This window comes from Lactuca virosa, chromosome 3, assembly GCF_052849685.1.
Source record: "Lactuca virosa cultivar CGN04683 chromosome 3, Lactuca_virosa_CGN04683_v6, whole genome shotgun sequence".
Classification (NCBI taxonomy): Eukaryota; Viridiplantae; Streptophyta; class Magnoliopsida; order Asterales; family Asteraceae; genus Lactuca; species Lactuca virosa.
Genome location: NC_136428.1, coordinates 346,317,672 through 346,335,828, shown reverse-complemented (window position 1 = coordinate 346,335,828; position 18,157 = coordinate 346,317,672). Strand labels below are relative to the sequence as shown.

Genomic DNA, 18,157 nt, shown 5'->3' with positions numbered 1-18,157 from the left:
GAACCGCATGCTTTACTCAGAATCAATCCTTGATTAACAAAAGATTCTCAATTACTCCTTATGAGATTCTTAGTAAACGATAACCTAACGTTAAGTTCTTTCATGTTTTTGATTCCAAGTGTTTCATTTTTAACTCCAAAGAGCAAAGGAACAAGTTTGACGTGAAAACAGACGAAGTAATCTTCTTAGGGTATTCTCTTACTTCGAATGCATATAGGGTTCTGAAAAATAAATCCAAAAGAATTGAAGAAACCTACTATGTCACTTTTGATGACAACTATCTCAAGAAGTATCAGAAGTCCAACTGTCCATCCGAAGAGATTTTTCCATCCATACCATCTCAAACGATTCCTCTGATGAACTTGTATGAGGAATCCAGGAATTTGTTTTATGAGCCTGAGAAAGCCATCTCCTCTGAATCAAAGGCCAAGGATAATCAAGAGGATGAGTTAAAGAAGATCGTCGACGATGCCGCAAAAGATCTCGAATCTGAACCACAAGTTCCGAAGGATCTAGAAGTGGACAATGATATTCCGAAGACGTCTGAGCTTCCACCCCAAACACAACCTACTTCTACTACATTCCAGGGGGAGGGTACCACTTCAACCTCCACAATTGATGCATATGTTGAGGGAGAGAATTCAAACCCTGAATTTAGTGCTGAAATTCTGATCCAGGGGGAGAATCCAATTCCGAACGTTAAGTCACAAGTAAACTCTCAGGTGGAGAACGACGATGAAAATCACGACTCCGACGATGTTCAATTAGAATTTAAAGATGTCAATGTCGAATTAAACCCAACTTATGATCCAAACTACCAACCATTAACAAAATGGACCAAAGGTCATCCCAAAACTCAGGTTATCGGAGCTCCATCATTAGGAGTTCTCACGAGAGCTCAGCAAAAAGCAAATCAAACTGCATTACTTTCTAAGATGGAATTTTGCATGTTCAATTTGTTTATCTCCAAGATTGATCCCAAGACTGTAAAAGTTGCTCTTGATCACTCTGATTGGGTGCAAGTTATGCAGGAAGAGCTTAATGAATTTGAACGCAACAAAGTATGGAGACTGATTCCAACTCCGAAAGATGCTTCTCTGGTCGGTTTAAAATGGGTGTTTCGGAACAAGCTTGACAAGGAAGGAAATGTTATTCAAAACAAAGCTAGGTTGGTTGTGAAAGGATACTGCCAGGAAGAATGCATAGACTACGAAGAGACATTTGCATCGGTTGTAAGGCTTGAGTCACTTTGCATTTTTTGGGCCTATGTAGGTTATAAGAACTTTGAAGTCTACCGGGTGGTTGTTAAATGTGCCTTTCTAAATGGTGAGTTAGAGGAAACTGTCTACGTAGAGCAACCACCAGGTTTTGTGAACGAGATATATCCAAACTATTGCTACATTTTGGATAAGGTTGTGTATGGTTTGAAACAAGCTCCTCGAGCATGGTATAAAACCCTTTACCCGATTCTTAAAACAATCAAAGTTTAAACAAGGCTCGGTCGACCCAGCCTTCTTTTGTAAGAAATATGGTGACCATCTGATGATCGTCCAAATCTATGTTGATGATATCATTTTCGGATCAACCAATCCTAGATTGACAGTTGAATTCCGAAAGTTGATGGAGACTAAATTTGAGATGAGCTCAATGCGTCCTATTAATTTTTTCCTTGGTTTAAATATTAGACAGAGTTTAGAGGGGATTTTTATCAACCAGGAAGCCTACACCAAGTCATTACTTGGGAAATTCGGAATGGTAGGAGATTCACGGGTGAAGGTACCGATGGCATTCGGAACGAGGCTAACACCGTCCTTGGACAAACCTGCAACGGATACTACTCTCTATCAGCAAGTGATTCGATCATTAATCTATCTAACATCCAGTCGACCAGACATATTGTTTGTTGTTTGTTATTGTGCTAGGTTTCAGGCGAATCCTCGTGAACCACACATGACTGCTGTGAAGAATATTCTGAGATATCTCAAAAGATCATCTTCTCTCAGAATATGGTATCCTTCAAACTCTGGATTCTTTGTGCAAGCCTTTTCAGATGCTGATCTAGGCAGATGAGGTCTCGATCGTAAAAGCACTTCTGAGGGATGTCAGTTTCTAGATGGCAAACTAGTAAGTTGGCAATCAAAGAAACAAACTTGTATGTCCCTATCAACTGTAGAAGCTAAATACATCGCAGCTGCATCATGCACTTCGCAAGTCGTCTGGATACAAAGCCAACTTCGGGACTATGACATTAACATGAAGAGGATTCCACTCTACTATGATTCGGAGAGTGCTATTCGGATTTGTCACAGCCTAGTGCAACATTCCAAGACGAAACATATAGCACTGAGGTACCATTTTATAAAGGATCATGTAGAAGATGCGAACGTTGAAGTACATTTAGTAAGAGCTTCTGATCAACTTGCTGACATCTTCATGAAAGCCTTACCTGAAACAACCTTCAATCGAATTCTACAAGGCTTAGGAATGATAGAAGCAGAATCTGTTCCAAAACCATCTTCGTAATCGGAATGCATCTCTTAAGTTCCGAACCGGTCCGAACCCTCAGAGGTACTCGCAACTCACTGTTCACACTCCGAACGGGCGGAGCGATTCACAGTCTACTGTTCATCTTGGACTCCGAACTTCATGTCTCCTTTGTATATTATGTATTTTCGATATTTCATTTTCTGTTTTTATTTCTTTTTCAGAAAAACTTCAAAATACAAAAATATTTTTCTTTTCTGTTTTTATTTCTTTTTCAGAAAAAACTTCAAAATACAAAAATATTTTTCTTTTCTGTTTTTGTTTCTTTTTCAAGAAAATCCAAAATCTGAAATTATATTTACTTTCTTGTTTATGTTTTATCTTTTCATAAAATCAAAAACTCCAAAAATATTTTCTGTTTTGTTTCTTTGTGTGCTATTTTTTTAAATTCGTTTTATCTTAGGTACTTTGTCGTCACTACAATTTGGAATGATGGGGCAGGTATATAGCTCTGATTCGATGTACTAGCTAAGTGTCCCTAGAAGCATGTTGATGCATGTTGACCAAAGCCTCTAAGAATATATGTTGAAGCCTTAATGAAACTTTCACTCCGAATGTTTCTTCCCAATCAGGCTGATATTCACATAAGTCGTTGAGCTACCTTACTCTTCTCATATCGAGTTAATAGTTGACTGCTTAGTCATTCGCAATATAGCAGAGGTACATTTCTATCTTCGGAACCACCTTATCTTTTCTCCATCACCTTCACTTCCACATTCGTAACCCCTGAGACTCTCAGAAATTACCACTAAGGTTTATGGTTACACAAATTATGTGTTTATGATCTTGAAATTGTTATCACCACGATTTGAGTGAAACCCAAAATCCGAATCATATTTATGTATTGATGGTGAACAATAAATATGTTCTAGATTTTCACCAAGGAATTGATGACATTCAACCCTCGCAGTTTGTACCTTGAAATCTCATTATATATTTTTTTGAGAGATCTTAATGGAATGCTCTTGACCTAAGACATTTCTTTCCAATAGCTCCCATTTTTATTTTTCTTTGAGATTTCGACTTTGTCTAGTCACTTAAATGAATCCTAAGCATACTTGTTATTGTGGCTACACTGGTCAGACAAATACTTCCTCCATACTTTTGCACTTATGTTGAGTTTCGTAGTTTGGTTGAAGCAAAGCCACCCATTCAAGCCTAATGAAAAGAAGCCTTTCACTATTTCTCAACAAATAGATGATCATAATTCAACAAGAAACCATGCAAGCACTTCCGAGTCTCTCATGACTCCGAAGGAAGAGATCGTTGCCTGGGATCCATCTACTTTTATGTTAATTTTATATTGACATCACAAAATCCCAAATATATTTGTTTTATTTCTTTATCTTTGGCACACTCTTGCACGAGAATCCTTGTGATTTTAAAAAAGTCTGGTTTCACTTATTCCGAATGGTTACTTTCAGATTTGGAGAATAGTTACTGGCAAGATATTACGAATGTCAGAACTGAAACGGCGGTTTTCAAGGGATAAGATGTTGATTTGGGCGCGTGAAATTTTCAAACGGCTCCTGACGTCATGCCAATCTGTTACGCCTCCTGACACACTCTAGTTGTCATGTCTTTTCAAGCTACTTTATGGGATTTGGAAGCGCCAAATGCTATATTTCTCTCTCCTATCATACCGTATCAAAGGAAATCGATGTTTGATTATCACTCACCAATTTTAAAGCTTTCAACTTCTCCGGCAAGAAAAACTCTCTCTCTCAAGCACTGTTCATCTTCTCCATCTACATCAATGGCTGCTTCATCTGAAACTCCATTTGTGGCTGAACGAACCGCCTCATCGATGCTACTCAACATCAAAGCCAACCAAAATCTCATCTTGGATCTTGACTCATCCAAATATGTCGTCTCTCTCCAACCGATGATTGAGTGTCTTCGTCACTCTCCTTTGGCGCCGGCTCTCACCGTGGCGGAGAATGTCCCCTTGGTTCATCTATCCAGGGCATTCTCAACAACAAGTTATCAGGAAGGTGACTCTGTCATTACCTTTGAGATCGATTCCCACAAAACATCAATCTCCAAGTCTCGATTCAGCCGATTGCTAGGGTTTTCTCAAGCTAGGGATCTGGTTGATCCATAGTCAATCTCTTCTTCTGTAATTTTGGAGATGTTTTACCAGATGGGTTACGTGGGCAATCTCGTCGTTTTATCCAAGTTCAAGAAGCCCAACCTACCTCCAATGTGGAATGGCCTCCTTACCCTTCTCTTCTAAAGCTTTTCAGAGCGGGTCACGGGCTCGGACAGTGTGAGTAACCTTTTTTGCACTATAATCTATGGCCTTTACCATGGAATCAACCAGGATTATGGTTCCATCCTTTGGGTATAACTTGTTCAGAGTACTCTTTCCATGACACGGCACTCGGAGATTTTGTGTACTCGGTTCTGGTCCGTCATTGTCCATAGAGCCATCACTAAACTCAACATTCTAGTAACTGAGGGATGTATAATGGCTACTATCCCGATCTTTCACACTTTAAACTTCATCATGTCTGATCCTACGAAGTCTGACATTATTTGATCTCTTCCAGAGGCAATGCTCAATTATGTTCCATCAGGTAACGAGCTCATCAACAAGTATCGGAAGAAAATTGCATCAGGTCCTCGTCCTTTAAAACCTAAGATGCAAAAGGCTTTGGAGGAAGCGAACAAGCCTAAGAAAGGAGGTAAACGAAAAAGCAACAGCTGGATCTTCCGAACTGACTCAAACTCCGAAGAAGAAAGTCAAAAAGGCTGCTCGTAAGCCACGATCACCCTCTCCAGTCGTTGAAGAGGATTCAGAGTCTCATACAATTCCAGATGTTCGGAGACCAGAGCAAGTCCAGCGTGAAACTGAAGATATTGCAGTCAGTTCGCAACCAATGGTCTCCAAGCCCATTCCTACTCAGACTTCTACGAAGGTAACATCTCTGATTCCTACCTTTGTTCCCTCACCAACTAAAACTTTTCATGTTCCTTCTCCTCCACCATCTCCTTATACTACATATACACCCATATCTACTCCGATCACCATTGTTCCATGTACGAATGTTTATGTGGGAGTCTCGCAACCACAGATCTCTGTTGCTTACACCACTCCTCTATACACTGAATCCACCACAACCACGAGTACATCACTAGTAACTGTCAACGTATCTGGTACGGGGGCAGGTGCTTCTAGTGTGACGATCCGTCCTAATTCTACTCCAATCTCACCACTATGCAATGATGATCTGGATACCATCTTTGGAGATGATCATGATGACTTCTAAGATTTTACCTATAGCCCAATAAATGTTCAACCATTAAGTGATGACGAAGATGCACCTATGACGAAGGAGCAATTCAAAGCCCTCAATGAAAAGTTGGATACTCTACTTGAGTCCTCCAAAACTTTCTCAAGCACTGAATACTCCTACGAGTCTGTAAAAGCTTTAATCAAGACCTTCACAAAGGAGCATGCCAAAAGTATCAATATCTCTACTAAAGATGTGGAAAATTCCAAGAAGATTGTTCGTCAGGCAACCGAAAAAGATGAAAAACTAGTGAATGATGTTACTGAGTTTATGGTAGATTTTCGACGATCCTCGGACAAAAATATTGAAGCTACGAATAAGGTCATTACGATTCCTGGCTCAACTCTTCAAACTGAGAAAGCTACTCTTTCGAAGGTTCGCACTAAAATTTAGGATGATAATGCTTAGCTGCAAACTTCTATTACTTCCCGGATTGCTAAGCTTCAAGAGGACCTTGCTATCGAGAATTCGCTTATGGATAAACCTGCGGTGAAAACTTAGAAGATCAAAGTTCTTACTGTACAACTTTCGCTTGCACAATAGCAGAATGATGAAATCAAGTTTGAAAATGTTGTGTTAAAGAGCTGTGTTGGAGAAGTTAATCAATTCTTGCTAAATCTCATCGAGACTTGTGATTCTCTACTCACGGTCTCCGTTCGCCAACATCTGGCTGATAAGCTTAAACTCGTCTTCTCAATGCTCAAACATTTGGAAGGTGTTTTGGAGTCTAGCTCACTTCCGAAACAAGGGGAGAAGTCAAGAAACCAGTTGATGATTCTGGTGAACAAGAACAGAAACCAATTCCAAATGATCCGAAGGGTAATGAAGCTTTAGGATCGAAAGGCAAAGGAAAGTTGTTTGATGATGAAGATGAAGAAGAGGATGAAGGTGCAAAGCTCAAACGAAAGTCTCGTGATAAAGAGCTTGATGAAAACTTGTGAGATTCGAGAGAAGCTTATGCTCGTGAAAAAGAGCTTCACGATGCACAGGTAACATTGGAAACTTCAAAGACTCTTTTCCCTCCCTAGACCGTGGAGCGAATTATAAATGAAGCTATCGACAATCCAAGTACTTACTGGTTGGAGCCAGTTACGTCGTTTGATCTGGAGAACACTTTGGATTCACAGCTTTATCTACCAATTACTCCGAAGGCGTTCCTATTTCGTTGTTTTGATAAAATTGAGAAAGCACCCACTACAGACTATTGTTGGATTAGGTGTCTAAGCCCATAACTATATTTGGTATGTACTTGATTTGATTTGTAGCATGGTCCTTTTGGGTTGCCTTCACTCATGCAACTTGATAGGATGACTAGTGGAGAGAGAGAGAGAGAGTAGGATTTATTATATGAATAATAAATTGGTACTCATAATGATTTTATTAATATATTACAAGATCAATATATTATTTGGAAATCATATTATTAATTAGTAATTAAATCAGAAATTAATTTGATATTAATTTTGGGATTAAAGGAACTGATTAATAATGGAGGGTGTAACGACGTGAAAATTTAAAACAATTTTTCATTTTCCAACCAAAACATGTCTCATACAAATCATCTCTAAACTCGAGTGTATCCAATGTTATCACAATAAAATATATCCCAGAATCTCAAGTACAAAACCCTAAATCAGGTTGTACAGATCATGTCGGCGCCTTCCCGCGATCCTCGCTAGTACCTGAAACACATATCACATAAGACGGTAAGCATAAATGCTTAGTGAGTTCCCCAAAATACACATACAACACATAAGTCACTCGAGGCTATAACCCGGTATGACCCTCCGGTCAATGTGTCTCAGCGGGACCCTCCAGTCCCGTAGCTCGTTGGACCTTCCGTTCCGGTCTAGCTCGTTGGACCCTTCGGTCCGGTCTGATCGAGGACCCTCTGGCCTCATGAGTCGTTGGACCCTCTGGTCCTGTCAATATAACACATAGCATACATATAACACAAGGCACATAAATCTCAAACATACACATACACATAAGACCCTCCGGTCTGCACATAGATACCATTCTAGGTAATGTATAGTGAAAAGACTCACCTCGTATGATGTCTAGTAACTCACGTGCTCGATATCTCCGAACTCGAAACAATGACCTAGTTCCCACCTAATTACATAAATTAATTACCTCAAATCAATAACGGCTCTCAAGCTAGACAAATCCCTTCCTATGTTCTCTCAGAAGGCGAAAAGACCATTTTACCCCTCTAATGGTCCCAAAGTCCAAATGTTGACCAAACACTAAAAGTCAACAAAAGTCAACTGAAGGGAGTTACGCTGCGCATACCAGCTCTGTACGCGGGGCGTACTCCGCGGTCCTCCAGAATCAGGGTACTCGACCCCCTACGCGGCGCGTACTGGGATTTACGCCCAGCGTAAGTCCCAGTTTTATGCTCTTAATGGTTTTTCGTCTGAAACGGTTAAGACACAAGCTCATATTCCAGATCTAGTCCTTCTAATGCCTTTTAACCCATAAAGTCGAAGCCTTTAAGCCTTTGCATGGCTGTAAAGGTCACCAATCACTCCAAACTCTTATCCTCTTTCCTCATTAAGCTCTTAGCTCATGCATGACTCAATATTAACGATCAAGATTGGATTTTTATAGATCTACAACACATTTTATACTGAAATGGGGCAGATCAAGGCTTATGGAGACCATTTACTCATAAAGTCTCCACCTTTGGGACAAAAACCCTAAAAATGGTCCATAATGCACAAATCCAAAAAGGTTAAGAAAGCTTTGAGCTTTTTACCTCCAGAAGATGCTCCAACCTCTGAAAAGCTCAGATCCAAGGCTTGCACTTCAACTCTAGCTTCTACAATAACCCTTCTTCTCTTCAAAATCTCACAAGAACACTTTATCAAGCTCAAACTCACACATACAAGCTCTAAAACGAAGGCTTAGCTCTTTTAGGGTTTCACTTACTGGAAATGGTGGCTGGGATGGAGGCCATAGCATTCCTTTTATAGTGCTCAAGTCTCATTTAGGGTTTCATGTCTGAGCCCAGTACGCCCAGCGTACACTATGGTACGCCAAGTATAACAACCCGTTATTTTTCCGATCAATGTAATGACTGAGAGTCAAATGTTGTAATCTTGTTGTGAAATAATAATTAGCGTTAAAAATGAAATGTTCAAAAAGCTATGTTTGAGTATACTAAGTCGTATATATCATTAAACCATGAACGTGCATAAAAAGAATGTCTAAATCTGACTTCGTATGAGGAAGTTATGATGTTTATAACGGAGTTTTCCTGTCCCGGCCTACTCAAAATAATATAATAAAAATAAAATCAAAATTAGCCGACGGGGTCTAAATGAAATTTGTAGAGCATGGTCTCACCTACGCGTGGATATAAAGAACGTCGAAAACGGAGATCGTATGTAAGAGTTATGATTTTCTGAATTTTTAAATAATTAAAATATATAAATGTAATTATTTATTCGGATAATATCTGAAGAGCTGACGAGTCCGATCTGATCCAAAGGGTACGCCTAGTGTACCGAGGAGTATGCCCCGCGTACATGTCGACACAGAGGTACATCTTGCGTACGAGATAGCTACTCGCAACGTACAACTGCTTTCCTCGGCCCAGAAGCGACCACGTTGCACCATCCGGAGCTCGCCACCTGGAGGTCTTATCCGAACTACGCCCCGCGTAGAGCTTCGTACGCCCAGCGTACGTGCGAGGTTCAGCCCCTATAAAAGCGCATGTGAGGCTGCCAGGTTCTTTTGCTAAATTCTTCTCATTCTCGTGCTTTTGCTCTGCGTTTAACCCCTCGAAGCCATCCCGAAGCCTCGGTTTTCATATCCAAGTTCCGAAGGAAGTTTTACGCTCCCGAGATTTCCGAGAATCCCGAGAAATCAGCTTTCTCCAGTCGAAGTTCTGATCGATTTTTGTCTCACCTTCTTCAAGCTACCAGGTGAGTTCATACCCCTATCACTACGTTTTTAAATACCTTTTTAAATGCTTTTAAAGGGGGGGGGAATACAAGTAAACACACGGTTAAAGTCGGGTGAAAAACATCAATCTTTTGCTATGCTTATCTTACTATTGTTATAACTATTATATGAAGTTGTTAACATATAAAACATCACACATCGCAACCTTACCCTCATGGGATACAATATGTTTTATAAATAGAAATATGTTTTATTTATATATCTACGTACTACATCCTACTAAGGATAACCATTTCAACTATAACATCATGTTTATACAAGAAAATACAACTCATTATTATGCCTTTGTTAACACTGTAGAAGGGGTAATCTTTTCAGAAATCACTCATATATATTTCAAAATACGTGACTTAATTGAGAATATGTGAGTCAATCGTCTTCACCATACCTGTCAAGGTACCACTAGAAAGCCCTGTTTTATAACCAGAGTCTCTGTTGTGAGAACGTGATATGTGTGTATAGATCTATACGGGACTGATGATCTCGCGCCCTGACTGTTAGCTACAGTCCGCGGGGTGACAAATATCATATCGCTTCGACGCCTGAAGAACGTCGCCGCAGGCAATTCCATCATAGTACGGTTATGAAAACTCACAGGATAGACAATTATTATGGTATTTATGTTTTTGCGGGAAAAGTAATATTACAATTATCTTTACGCAAAATTTCAAACTTCTTATAGTTTTGTTTACTAGTAAAAGTATGCATCATTATTTTAAGTATGACATATTTACTTACAAAATCATAGTCTTGGACATTTGAGACTACTCTCCACTGTTAGGAAATTATAGGTTTTTCCTAGTTCAATACATTCATATTATACAAACAAAGATTTATAACTTCTTTTATGAGAAAATATCGGATTTTCTGGAAAATAAACACGAAACTTTTGAATGGCATACCTTTATACAAACATATATTTATGAACTCACCAACTTAAATGTTGACACTTTTTCTTTGAAATAACTTGTATTCTCAGGAAATCGCTAAGCCAGGTAGCAACTACTTTTGAAGACTAACGCGCTGGCGTTAGTAACGTATTTTTGGATCACCATATTGTATTTGATATTCAAACATGTAACACTTACAAACATGTAAACTTTTCAAATATATATGTATAGTGGTGTGTACTTTCTTTACTATTCAATTGTTATGATATTGTACAGGACGTCCTCCGCCCCCGAACGTTTCCGCCATTCTGGTTTGGGGGTGTGACAGATTGGTATCAGAGCTTTGTTTATACTGAACTAAGTATAATAAAACCATTTACTTTTGATATACAACTATAAACACAATTGGGAAAAAACACTCTGACTGAGAGTTATATTTTTAAAAAAAAATGAAATTTTTATAAAGTATACATGCATACATCATATATCAGGGTCAGTATCATAATGAAAACAATATAGAAGTATTATGGATAAGTTGTGCACCACAGGTATGCCTTGGGATATGTAATCGGAACTAGGATGAATATAGCACGATCAACTATATTTATCCGAGAGCCGACTAACGTATGCCAAGGAATAGCTGCAGTGGACAACAAGTCTAAAACTGACCAAACATATAAAATTTAGAATCAAACATAACATTTAAAATACTATAGGAGTATTTTGTTAATGCAATAGTTTAACCTACATGTTCAGATTTACATGTTTTAAATTTCTAGACAATTCTCATATCCCTATTCTCGCGCAGACACAATGGCCAGATTTCACTTACCAGGGGACCCCTACTACCCGAACCAAGGCAATAGAGGATGGATAGAGAATGATCCGGGAAAGGATCCAGAAGAAATTGTGGACGAAGAAGGAGAAGAAGAAGAGGAACCCATCGAGGAAGAAGAAGAATTCAAGGAAGAAATGCAAGAGGACTCCGACTCAGATCCCGAAAACAATAACCTACCCTTAGTGACTCCGACCCAAAATCCAAATCCTCAACCGGGGTTTCAAGGCTCGACACCTCTGTAGGCAATGAACCTAAATAGGTGGATTCGCGAGCAGGTTCAACCCACTCCGTTCAATGGAGACCAGAACTTCTACGACCTAAGCGAGGGAGGCTCAGCAGACAGAGTCCTTCCTATAATGGTTTTCCGCATTGGTCGCAATGATGAGCAAGGAAGGGCAACTATCCAACAAACCGAGGAGAATGATGCGAACACAGGGGTCAATACAGTTCGCATCCGACAGTTAGGATTAGCCCATGGAAGAATCGTGAATCACAATGAAGCTCTACAGATAGAGCTAACTACAACTCAAACTGTAGTCAGAAAACTTCAAGCACACCAGGCAATGTATGAAATTTGTATGCGCAAGATGGAGCGTCATTTGGCAGAAACAAAGGCTCATTCAAGCAGTTCACATCACGAGTAGGAGGCACACTACTCGCTCTTTCTGTTGGTTTATGGAATAACCTTCGTATGTACTCCGATTAGTACTCTTTTCATGTAAACTTTCCGGTCTAGCTAGTATTGTTTCACTAGATCTCTATACTGTCAAGTTTTCCATATATGGTGTATCGTAGACCTACTCCAAGGTCCGGTTTTCCGAATTCTATGTAACTTCTACACCAACTATTATGACAGACTTCTTATTTCCTTTAAAGATCATCACTATCAATCCATGCTTTGGCTATGTAAACAGTTCATGTCATAAACTGTCTTGGTAACTCACTACACTATCCTTGTTGACCTAATCTATGGATGTTCAATGGAATTGAACTTGGAACTTTGTTGAAGTCTTGCCACCGTTTCATCTTTAACCATATAGCTGGAAGATGCCGTCTCGCTAATCAACCAGACCCAATCCTTCGATAAATCCAACTTTCCTATCACCTACACCCTTTAGAGAAAGAGACAGTTACCATAGGATATCAAATCTCTACAACTTCAACTAGGGCAATCAAAACAATGACAGAGATTCAACACAACTGAGAAGGACACCCTATATAGATCCCAGGAGATAACAAATCATTACCACCAAAAATAGGACAGAGAACAGAGGAAACCACTCGAGAAGCATGCGAAGTGGTAGAGAGCCTAATCCGTCAAACGAATAATTAATAATTAATATTACCCAGTGAATTGGTAATTATTTTACTCGCGCTATGAGATAGGTATATCACATCCTTCTTCATAACTGGAAATAGTAAGAAAGATACCCTCTTCCAAAACCTATGAAACTAGATCGACTAAAGAGTTCAACATCCATACCCTAATTTGCTAAAACTTCACTTAAAAACAATACCTATTTAACCTCCCTTCATAAATACATCATAAGAATGTAGGTCGAAGCATTAAAAACCGAATAAGAGGATGAGAAATTTATACTTATAGAATTCAACTAACAACTACCGTAGTTAGCTAACCGACTCGTTTCATATCATGTAACAGAATCATGTCTTCACATGGAAATAACCAACCAACCAACAAAACACCACTCCTGCAAATAGACTCATCTACTTTTCAAGCTGCGGTCACAGCCGCTGTGACAGTCATCATGGCACATCACAAAGCAAGCAACGCTAGTAAAAATGGAAATGGTATCGACAATTCAAATCTTAGAAACAACCAAGGAAAACAACGAGTGTCTACCTATAAGAATACTCCAACCCACAAACCTAAAAACATGAAACGAAAGTTCTGGAACGAAAAGGGGAGCAGTTCGACTCAAGGACCTATCAAAAGGCAACAAGAGGTAGAAATCCCTACCCCCACTGGCCCTACTCCCTCAACATCGGCAACACCATATTTAGGAAACCTCCCACAATGCAAAAGGTACAACTACCATCATTACGGAGCCTGTCGGGAGATGTATTGTGATAGGTGCAAGAAGAAAGGGCACACCAACGATCACTGTAGGACTCCGATCCCCAACGCTGGAGTAGATCCAATATGCTATTTATGCGGTGAAAAGGGGTACTTTAAGAGGGATTGCCCGACAGAGAGGAGTGGTGGAGGAATGAGAAGAGTTTAATGACGAGACATAAAGAAACAACATGGATCCTACTGGAATTTTGCTACGTTTTCCAAATAACAATAATTAGGCATCAAATTTTCATAAAAGTTTTAGACAATTGAATCAAAATCATAAATTAACACATTAGTCATATAAAAACTTAGGATCTTTATGGGTGAGCTAGGATGGCTTAGTATAACATTAGAATCATACATTGTTAAGATTTTGCAGACTTAGAGTAAGTAATTCCTCTTTACTTCCTGTTTATTGGTTGATTTTGGATTTAGGGCAGAGCTGCTCAGTCGACTATCGTCTCAATCTTAACTATATACGATTTGTTTACACTAAATGAGGATAGAGGGACTTTATAGGGATCATATTGCGAGATTCCACCAGTAATTACCAAAGTAGTCCTAAAACCTATACTAGCTATAAAGGCGGTACAAATATTTGTAACAGTAATAACAAGAATAAAACAGAAGGCGCTAAAGACGCATACATACAAGATGCCAACACTCTAAACAATCGATGTAACGCACATTACGATAAGAAGTTCCCAAGTAGCTATTAGAAATGGATTGGCTTGGTCCTCACTATACCAGCTCCATGTGCTACAGAAAGACCCTTTGCTTTAACCGTCGACAGGTTAACCGAGTCTGCCCACTTCTTACCAATCAAGGAGACCGATAAGATGGAAACGATTGAAAAGATCGTTCAAATTCGAGAGCGACTGAAAGCCTCAAGAGATAGACAAAAGAGATATGCCGACAAAAGACGAAAACCCTTGGAATTTCAAGTTGGTAAACGCGTTCTTCTGAAGGTCTCACCCTGGAAGGGAATGATACGCTTCGGGAAGCGCGGAAAACTAAACCCAAGGTACATCGGACCCTTCGAAATTACTGCAAGGATTGGTCCAGTAGCGTATAGACTTCAGCTTCCAATCGAACTTAGCAAAGTACATCCGGTGTTTCATGTATCTAACCTGAAGAAGTGTCTGTCCGACGAAACTCTCGTGATTCCACTCGAGGAAATCGAACTGAATGAAAATATTAACTTTGTGGAAGAACCCGTCGAGATCATGGATAGGGAAATCAAATGAACTAAGCAGAGTTGCATACCAATAGTGAAGGTTCGCTGGAATGCTAAGCGGGGACCCGAATTCACTTGGGAGCGAGAAGATCAGATGCAACAAAAGTACCTGCATCTTTTCCCTAGTCCATAAACATTTACCTTGTAATTAATTTCGGGACGAAATTCCCTCTATCGGGGGGATGATGTAACAACCCGTTATTTTTCCGATCAATGTAATGACTGAGAGTCAAATGTTGTAATCTTTTTGTGAAATAATAATTAGCGTCAAAAATGAAATGTTCAAAAAGCTCAGTTTTAGTATAGTAAGTCGTAGATATCATTAAACCATGAACGTGCATAAAAAGAATGTCTAAATCTGACTTCGTATGTGGAAGTTATGATGTTTATAACGGAGTTTTCCTATCCCAGCCTACTCAAACTAATATAATAAAAATAAAATCAAAATTAGCCGACGGGGTCTAAACGAAAGTTATAGAGCATGGTCTCACCTACGCGTGGATATAAAGAACGTCGAAAACGGAGATCGTATGCAAGAGTTATGATTTTCTGAGGTTTTTAAATAATTAAAATATATAAATGTAATTATTTATTCGGATAATATCCGAAGAGCTGACGAGTCCGATCTGATCCGAAGGGTACGCCCAGCGTACCGAGGAGTACGACCCGCGTACATGTCGACACCGAGGTACGCCCTGCGTACGAGATAGCTACACGCAGCGTACAGCTACTTTCCTCGGCCCAAAAGCGACCACGTTGCACCATCCGGAGCTCGCCACCTGGAGGTCTGATCTGAACTACGCCCCGCGTAGAGCTTCGTACGCCCAGCGTACGTGCGAGGCTTAGCCCCTATAAAAGGGCATGCGAGGCTGCCGAGTTCTTTTGCTAATTTCTTCTCATTCCCGTGCTTTTGCTCTGTGTTTAACCCCTCGAAGCCATCCCGAAGCCTCGGTTTTCATATCCAAGTTCCGAAGGAAGTTTTACGCTCCCCATATTTCTGAGAATCCAGAGAAATCAGCTTTCTCCAGTCGAAGTTCTGATCGATTTTTGTCTCACCTTCTTCAAGCTACCAGGTGAGTTCATACCCCTATCACTACGTTTTTAAATACCTTTTTAAATGCTTTTAAAGGGGGGAATACAAGTAAACACACGATTAAACTCGGGTGAAAAACATCAATCTTTTGCTATGCTTATCTTACTATTGTTATAACTATTATATGAAGTTGTTAACATATAAAACATCACACATCGCAACCTTACCCTCATGGGATACAATATGTTTTATAAATAGAAATATGTTTTATTTATATATCTACGTACTACATCCTACCAAGGGTAACCATTTCAACTATAACATCATGTTTATACAAGAAAATACAACTCATTATTATGCCTTTGTTAACACTGTAGAAGGGGTAATCTTTTCAGAAATCACTCATATATATTTCAAAATACGTGACTTAATTGAGAATATGTGAGTCAATCGTCTTCACCATACCTGTCAAGGTACCACTAGAAAGCCATGTTTTATAACCAGGGTCTCTGTTGTGAGAACGTGATACGTGTGTATAGATCTATATGGGACTGATGATCCCGCGCCCTGACTGTTAGCTATAGTCCGCGTGGTGACAAATATCATATCGCTTCGACGCCTGAAGAACGTCGCCGCAGTCAATTCCATCATAGTACGGTTATGAAAACTCACAGGATAGACAATTATTATGGTATTTATGTTTTTGCGGGAAAAGTAATATTACAATTATCTTTACGCGAAATTTCAAACTTCTTATAGTTTTGTTTACTAATAAAAGTATGCATCATTATTTTAAGTATGACATATTTACTTACAAAATCCTAGTCTTGGACATTTGAGACTACTCTCCACTGTTAGGAAAATATAGGTTTTTCCTGGTTCAATACATTCATATTATACAAACAAAGATTTATAACTTCTTTTATGAGAAAATATCGGATTTTCTAGAAAATAAACACGAAACTTTCGAATGGCATACCTTTATACAAACATATACTTATGAACTCACCAACTTAAATGTTGACACTTTTTCTTTGAAATAACTTGTATTCTCAGGAAATCGCTAAGCCAGGTAGCAACTACTTTTGAAGACTAACGCGCTGGCGTTAGTAACGTATTTTTGGATCACCATATTGTATTTGATATTCAAACATGTAACACTTACAAACATGTAAACTTTTCAAATATATATGTATGGTGATGTGTACTTTCTTTACTATTCAATTGTTATGATACTGTACATGACGTCCTCTGCCCCCGAACGTTTCTGCCGTTCTGGTTTGGGGGTGTGACACCCAGCGTACTGGGTAACATCCGCGTCAAGAGCACGCTCATGAGTACGCGCAGCATACTCTTCAGTACGCCCAACGTACTCATTTGCTACAATATTCTCACATGGACTAATTTTGACAACTTGGAAAAGAAGAGGGATTAATTAGATATACCTGATTCCTGGATGTTACAATTCTCCCCCACTAGAATCAGACTTCGCCCCTGAAGTCTCATTCTACAAATAACTCTGGATGCTGCTCTCGCATCTCCGACTCAGGCTCCGAAGTCAGCTCGGACCCTCTCCGATGTTGCCACTGGACCTGAACCAGAGGCACCTCCTTGTTCCTCAGAACCTTAATCTTCCGATCCAAGATCGCAATCGGCCTCTCAATATAATTCAGGCTCACATCCACCTGAATATCCTCTAGCGGCACTACTGTCGTCTCATCGGCTATACACTTCCTCAACTAGGATACGTAGAAAGTATCATGGATCTGGCTCAACTCCGCAGGTAGCTCTAAACGGTACGCTAGCTTGCCCACTCTAGTGGTCACCCTAAAAGGACCAATGTATCGGGGCCCCAGCTTGCCCCTCTTCCTGAATCGAATCACTCCTTTCCAAGGAGATACCTTCAGGAGTACAAGGTCTCAAACCTGGAACTCGAGCTCGGATCGCCGCCTATCCGCATAACTCTTCTGGCGGCTCTAGGCTGTCAGCAACCTCTGTCTGACCTGCTGTATCTGCTCAGTCGTCTTAAGCACTATCTCAGTGCTACCCATCACTCGCTTCCCTACCTCTCCCCAACAGATGGGAGTTCGACACCTCCTCCCATATAAAAGCTCAAAGGGAGGCATCCCAATGCTCGAATGGTGGCTGTTGTTATAAGAAAACTCAGCCAAAGGTAGGTAGGTGTCCCAACTTCCACCGAAGTCCATAACACATGCTCGAAGCATGTCCTCGAGCGTCTGAATCGTCCGCTCACTCTGTCCATCCGT

At 39.9% G+C, this 18,157-nt stretch overlaps 1 protein-coding gene across 1 annotated transcript; it reads left to right on the top strand.

Moving 5' to 3' along the window:
• Positions 1 to 356: 356 nt before the first annotated feature.
• Positions 357 to 4,036, top strand: LOC145164852 (uncharacterized). Its single transcript, XM_079083513.1, has 4 exons — positions 357 to 1,447; positions 1,923 to 2,009; positions 2,948 to 2,985; positions 3,969 to 4,036. Exons 1-4 carry the CDS (start codon positions 357 to 359, stop codon positions 4,034 to 4,036), a joined length of 1,284 nt encoding a protein of 427 aa, XP_078939639.1.
• The last annotated feature ends 14,121 nt before the right edge of the window (positions 4,037 to 18,157 follow it).